Source organism: Phoxinus phoxinus (genome assembly GCF_949152265.1).
Source record: "Phoxinus phoxinus genome assembly, chromosome: 16".
In the NCBI taxonomy this organism is placed as follows: domain Eukaryota; kingdom Metazoa; phylum Chordata; class Actinopteri; order Cypriniformes; family Leuciscidae; genus Phoxinus; species Phoxinus phoxinus.
The window spans coordinates 3,879,742-3,886,700 of NC_136891.1; the positions used below are offsets into that span (position 1 = coordinate 3,879,742).

Sequence of the window (6,959 nt, forward strand, 5' to 3'; positions counted from 1 at the left end):
CGTGTGCCTAAAGCATCCTAATATAATAAACCTCAGGTACATCTGCCCGAGCAATCTGCAGACCCTCCCATCTCCAAATCCATAGGGATTCCAGCTCCATCTGATTGGACGAGGCAGCGAGGGGCGAGAACAATGTCATCATTCCTGCTTAAAAAGACTGCAGCTATGCCTCCGTGATGGAAAGATCACCGCACGCGTCCAAATATAGTACCAGGTGTGCCTCTGATTTCAACCCGTCTGAAGTGCCTTTCAGCTGGCGAAGATGCCCAGAGGATTTTTAGTCAAAAGAAATAAGAAAGCGACACCTGTTTCCTACCGCGTCCGCTCGGATGAGGATGAGCAGGGCGCGTTTCCAGCCGCGCAGCAGGACGCGCTGTGCGCGCGCCGCCCGGTGTCACCGGTGCAGTTCGGGATCCCCGAGACAGTCTACCGATCCATGTACAGCCCGACCCGACCCGTGAGCAGAGAGCACGAGAGGGCATGTTTGGAAAGGCGCTTCAATCTCGGCTCGCCTATTTCAGCGGAGTCCTTCCCGGCGGCGCCCATCAGCTCCGATCTCGCGCCGTTCGCGCCCGTGGATCTTAAAATCGGCACCAGCAACAGCAACCGAACCGGCACCACAACAACCACGAAAAGACCAGCATCGGACACAGAGCGCAAAGGCAAAGCCGCGTCCAAGAAAGCCAAAGCTATGCGTAAACTGCAGTTTGAGGACGAGATGACCACTTCTCCAGTGCTGGGCTTGAAGATCAAAGAAGGTCCACTGGAGCATAAGCCCAGATCTCAGTGCGCAGGAGGAGACAAGCCGCTCGGAGAGTTCGTGTGTCAACTGTGTAGAGAGGCGTACGCTGACCCCTTCTCTCTGGCCCAACACAAGTGCTCCAGGATCGTCCGGATCGAGTACAGATGCCCCGAATGCGACAAGCTCTTCAGCTGCCCGGCGAACCTGGCCTCGCACCGGCGGTGGCACAAACCCAAACCGGGGAACCCGGAAAGCAATAAGACGCCCGCGCCTGAAAAGGAGCTCGAGACCTCCAGCGACAGGGACACTCCTAGTCCTGGACTTTCCGAGTCTGGATCGGAAGACGGTCTGTATGATTGCCCGCACTGTGGGAAGAAGTTCAAACGTCAAGCGTACCTGAAAAAGCACGTGACGGCGCTTCACGAAGCGTGCGATAAACCCCAAAGCCAAGCGCCTCTGAATCTCAGCGCGTCCGAGTGCCACCTGTGCCCGGTGTGCGGGGAAAACTTCCCGAGCAGAATGAGCCAGGAGAGGCACATCCGACTGCAGCACTCGGCGCAGGTGTACCCGTGCAAATACTGCCCCGCCATGTTTTACAGCTCACCGGGACTTACGAGACACATCAACAAATGCCACCCGTCGGAGAACAGGCAGGTCATCCTGCTTCAGATGCCGGTGCGTCCAGCCTGCTGAAGCTGTGCCTTAACCCAGTGCTTCCCAGTCCCAGAACAGTGCACATTTAGGATCTGACACAACTGTTTGATTATAGGAGGAGGAGGACGTCCAAAACGGGTCGGGAAGCACTGCCTTAACCCACAGAACCCCTGGATGCGAATCCTGCTGTTTGCAAATCTACAAAGGTTCCAAAAGGAGGTTTTCGCAACAACCACCATTTTTGGTTCCACAAAAAAAAAAAAAAAAAAAAAAACGGAACCTGTTTTTTTCCTAGTGTGAAGAACATTTGACAGTTCTCCACGGAGGAAGCTCGATTTTGAACAGTGTAAGGTAGTTTATCTGGAGGTGTACAACAGGTTAGACTGTTTGCTTATTTTTCTAGGATCTCCGCACAAGTGCTTTTAGCTTTTAGACCTAAGAATCCTAGAACATGCCTTGAGTTCACAGGCTGTACATGTTTCCATCGTTTCTAGCTTTAATAGAGCTCGTGAATCTGTGGACTTTGACTGTAGCTTTCCAAACCTGACCAGGGTTTCTCCCTTTAGTGTAGCCAGAAATGCCTTGAGTTAGATCTCGACATGCTGTAAAACTGCCTTAATCATGTACATGTTGGAGTGATTGCAGTTGCTGATCATCATTTTTATATTGTTGTTATTATTATTATTATTATTATTGTGTGTGTAAATGTGATTATTTATTGTATCGTTATTATTTATTTATTTCAAATGGTTTATTTAAATTATTTGCTCGCCTAATTCATTTGTGATTGATTTTAAATTTGTCTCGACAGCCAAATGTTTTTTGTCATTTATGGATCTAAAGATCGATCTTCGTCTGCTGAAAGTCTGAAATTCACTTTGCATTAGATACAATCGTTTATTAATTTATTTGTCACGTTCTTCATGTTCGGCGCTTGTGTGTTTCTGCAGTTGCTATTTGTCCAAAAATGCTTAAAATAATAATAATAATAATAAACAGTCCAAAAAGTCAAAACGGGATCCACTCTTGATGTGACATTCCAGCGACCGAGCGTGTTGTGTGTGGAAACCCAGACACTGTGAACAGAGGAGTACATCTTCATCTTATACAGTGACATGTGTCCAACTGGATTCTGTACCAAGATACGTCTGCACTTAATAAAACACATCAACCTAAAACTGTGTGTGTGTGTCCGTGATTAATGACATCCTCATCACAACTCATTATTGACCATCATCAGCAATGATCCATCGAATTCCAATAGAATGTATGACATCATATGGAGAACAATATTTGTACTTTTTAAATGGCCAGTTAAAAAGCTGATTCAAATGGTCAGATGTTTTATTTCAAACCAACGCAGTCTGTACAGAAACAGGGCTTTTCCACTGGTGTCGGACAGGGAATAGTTATATTAAAGATGTTGTGGATGCAACTCTTCATCTAAAACTATTTGAAACATTTTTCTAATTCCTGTAAAATTCGTGACATCATACGGAGACTAAATGGAACTTTTTAAATTATACTTTAAAAAGCTAAAATGTGAATAAAAATGGTCGATTGTGAGCAGGTACAGTATTTCTATGTTAATTCTAAACTATCCAAAAGATACTAGCACATATTTTTATCAGACATATTTTAATTTAATATTTAAAATGATACATTTTTAAGTATTTGAATGAATTAATGATCAGTTAAACATAATGCACGGTAATAATGTTAATAATGAAAGTTGATAAATGGGGATACAGAGAAAATATTTTAAAAAATCATTTATACTGGGAGTCTCTGGGTTGGTTGGAAGAAGAAAAATTATGGATGAAATTCTTTGAAAATTCTGTAATGAAAACAGAAAATAGCCTTGCTCGGTGTCGGCATGCAGGGGACTTTCTGCAGATGCTGAAGAGAGAGTTCACCATGGACACCAAATCCCACAATGCAACACCTCAGCTCTTCACACACACGCACACACACACCACCTCACTTCACAGCTGAGGAATAGAGCCGAACAGATCTGACTGAAATTCATCCAAAAATATCATTATATGAGAGCCCGGGGCTAGTTGTCACATTTTGTATGCCAATTAATGACTTTTCCACTGTTACAGCGCAGGATGTGGTTATTGATCACATGTTGAGCCTTATACTGGGGCAAGTTGTCACGACAGGAACATACTGTTCATTGACACAGACTGGAGAAAACCGAAAAGCTATCTTGAGTGTAAAACAAATCTCTACGTTTAAATGTGCTGCTGGTTATTTAATAGCCTTTCAATCAAATGTAAACAGTAAAACAATGAAGTGCAGAACTCTATTAATAGAACTATTTTAATCAAATCAAACCACTGCTTTGGTAAACCAAAATGTGTGATTAATAAACTGTATAGAATGGACACATAACACACAAGTGACAATTCGGCCCGGCCTGATATTTATAATAAATGTTCTCGTACAAATGTATACAAAAGTTAAGTACAAATATTCCATGCAGTCTCTTAAGTAGTATGATCTCATTAAAAAAAATCATAATAATCACTTGCACAATAATTAGAAAAATGTTGTAAAAATTGCTGTAAATGAAATATATCACATCACTGCTTGACATTTCACATGCGATACTCGTCTTCAGTGTTAATTAATGTGTGCATGCATTCCATCAGTGTGTTTTATTACAGAATGCAACCCTCTGCGACCCTGTAATCACCAACTCAAAGACGCACACACACACACACACACACACACACACACACAGCTCAGACCACGAGCACCACTCCCTGTGTGAGTGACAGGTGGAGAGCAGCTGCAGAGCGGGCCGGCGGAGATAACAGCAGATAAAGCCTTTTCACACACACACTCACACACACACTGACGCCGACATTTACAAACCAGAACAAAACAAGGTAAAGGCATCTGAAGATACAGCAAACAACAAGCTGGTATGATCAGCTGAAACCGATCACACACACACACACACACACACGCCGGCAGTGATCAATCAGCGTTAGTTCAGCATCATTGAGAGGGCTGGATGTTGACTTTACTTGCCTCTCTGAATGACTGGCCTGGAGTGTGTGTCCTAATGATTTAACTGGACACAGTTCAGCTGGTCTCCATCATCTGAGGCCGGGTCCAGGGAGCTGGTGCATGCTGGGAGAGAGAATGAGACTGATTAATCGCACTTCCTTCACTAACAATAAAATACCATGGTAGTGCCATCTTTCTTTTTCCGTCTGTGTGTGTACGATAGTTCTGACAGTGTTTTGAACATGTTACAGTCAGGCCAGCATGTTTGTTTGGGGACATTTAGCATGCCGGTACTATTTTAGTTTTTGTATTGGACATGGTTCATGAATACGGTACCACTGCACACTACAATTCAAAAGTTTGGGGTCAGTAATTTTTAATTTTTTGAAAGAAATTAATGTAATTCAGCAAGGATGCATTGAAATGATCAAAAGTGACAATACATTTATTTATAATATTACAAAAGATTTCTATTTAAAATAAACGCTGTTCTTTTCAACTTTCTATTAATCAAAGAATCCCGAAAAAACACTTTCCACAAAACTATTAAGCAACACAACGTTTTTTAATATTGATTATAATAATAATAATAATAAAAAATATATGTTTATGAGAATCAAATCAGCATATCAGAATGATTTCTGGATCATGAAATGATTTCCATGGTGAAAATTCAGCTTTGATCACAGGAATAAATTGCATTTTAAAATATATAACAATAGAAAACAATTATTTAGATTGTAATAATATTTTACGATATTACTGTTTACTGTATAAGTGATCGCAGAAGAGACTTCTTTACCAAACCTCAAACCTGTGAACAAGAGCAAATAGCTTTCCACATTCACTGTACAGCTCTTCTGTTATTGTGTGTCAACAAATATCTCATTTATGTCTATTATTTATTCCCACAAGTACAAACGTGATACGACAATGAAACATAACTGAGATCACCAGTTAGCATCCTCAGTTATGAAAGCATTAAAATGCATGCGTCTGTGATTGGTGTGTCACAACAATGTTTCATTCTGAAAATAAATCTGCCTGTGTCCGTGTGTGTGTGTGTCTTGTGGAGGTCACACCTGCCTGCTGCGGGTCACACTCGTCTGTTAGTGCTCAGAAGTAAACACTGGTTCTGGTGTGTGTGAGCTCTTATCTGGCCTGCGCTCAGACAAAGACACGAGAGGAAAGTAAACACTTGCACTTTCAGGCTCACAGTAAAGCACACAAACCTCAAGGCATTTTCCAGTATGGCAGGTGTTGCTGTCGTGAACTAACACACACACACACACACACACACACACAAAGGCAACAAAAACTTACAGTAGGGTGAATATACACAGCATGGTGTGGCTGTGAAAGAGAATGAAGGCTTTTTAGGCATGGTGTTTAAACTTTCCATACGATTCAACATGCAGATAAAGGTTTAATTCACAGCGCTGTAACTCAGAGATTCTGGATGGATGGATGGATGGATGGATGGATGGATGGATGGATGGATGGATGGATGGATGGATGGATGGATGGATGGATGGATGGATGGATGGATGGATGGATGGATGGATGGATGGATGGATGGATGGAAAGAGGATGGATGGATGGATGGATGAACAAATAGCCAGAAAGAGGATGGATAGATGGATGGATGGATGGATGGATGGATGGACGGATGGCTAGAAAGAGGATGGATGGATGGATGGATGAACGGATGGATGGATGGATGAACGGATGGATGGATGGATGGATGATGGATGGATGAACAGATAGCCAGAAAGAGGATGGATGGATGGATGGATGGACGGATGGCTAGAAAGAGGATGGATGGATGGATGGATGAACGGATGGCTAGAAAGAGGATGGATGGATGGATGGATGGATGGATGGATGAACAGATAGCCAGAAAGAGGATGGATGCATGGATGGATGGATGGATGGATGAACAGATGGATGAACAGATAGCCAGAAAGAGGATGGATGGATGAACGGATAGCTAGAAAGAGGATGGATGGATGGATGGATGGATGGATGGATGGATGGATGGAAGGAAGGATGGATGGATGGATGGATGGATGGATGGATGGATGGATGGATGGATGGAAAGAGGATGGATGGATGGATGGATGAACAAATAGCCAGAAAGAGGATGGATAGATGGATGGATGGATGGATGGATGGATGGACGGATGGCTAGAAAGAGGATGGATGGATGGATGGATGAACGGATGGATGGATGGATGAACGGATGGATGGATGGATGGATGATGGATGGATGAACAGATAGCCAGAAAGAGGATGGATGGATGGATGGATGGACGGATGGCTAGAAAGAGGATGGATGGATGGATGGATGAACGGATGGCTAGAAAGAGGATGGATGGATGGATGGATGGATGGATGGATGAACAGATAGCCAGAAAGAGGATGGATGCATGGATGGATGGATGGATGGATGAACAGATGGATGAACAGATAGCCAGAAAGAGGATGGATGGATGAACGGATAGCTAGAAAGAGGATGGATGGATGATGGATGGATAGC

General features: G+C 43.1%; 1 protein-coding gene and 1 long non-coding RNA gene across 2 annotated transcripts in view; one reads left to right on the forward strand and one right to left on the reverse strand.

Moving 5' to 3' along the window:
• The first annotated feature begins 89 nt into the window (after nt 1-89).
• insm1a (insulinoma-associated 1a) lies at nt 90-2,554 on the forward strand. Its single transcript, XM_079584104.1, has one exon. The coding sequence runs from the start codon at nt 263-265 to the stop codon at nt 1,433-1,435; it is 1,173 nt and encodes a 390-aa protein (XP_079440230.1). The 5' UTR covers nt 90-262; the 3' UTR covers nt 1,436-2,554.
• Nucleotides 2,555-3,594: 1,040 nt separating this feature from the next.
• LOC306983635 overlaps nt 3,595-6,959 on the reverse strand; it is a 5,860-nt gene continuing 2,495 nt past the window's right edge. Inside the window, exons 2-3 of the long non-coding RNA XR_013794413.1 lie at nt 5,503-5,581; nt 3,595-4,543 (exon numbers count right to left, since the gene is read on the reverse strand). This is a non-coding gene — a long non-coding RNA (uncharacterized lncRNA). The remainder of the gene's footprint in view (nt 4,544-5,502; nt 5,582-6,959) is intronic.

Coding starts and splice junctions, on each gene's coding strand:
- insm1a (XM_079584104.1), top strand. CDS start 263: ATGCCCAGAGGATTTTTAGTCAAAAGAAATAAGAAAGCGACACCTGTT.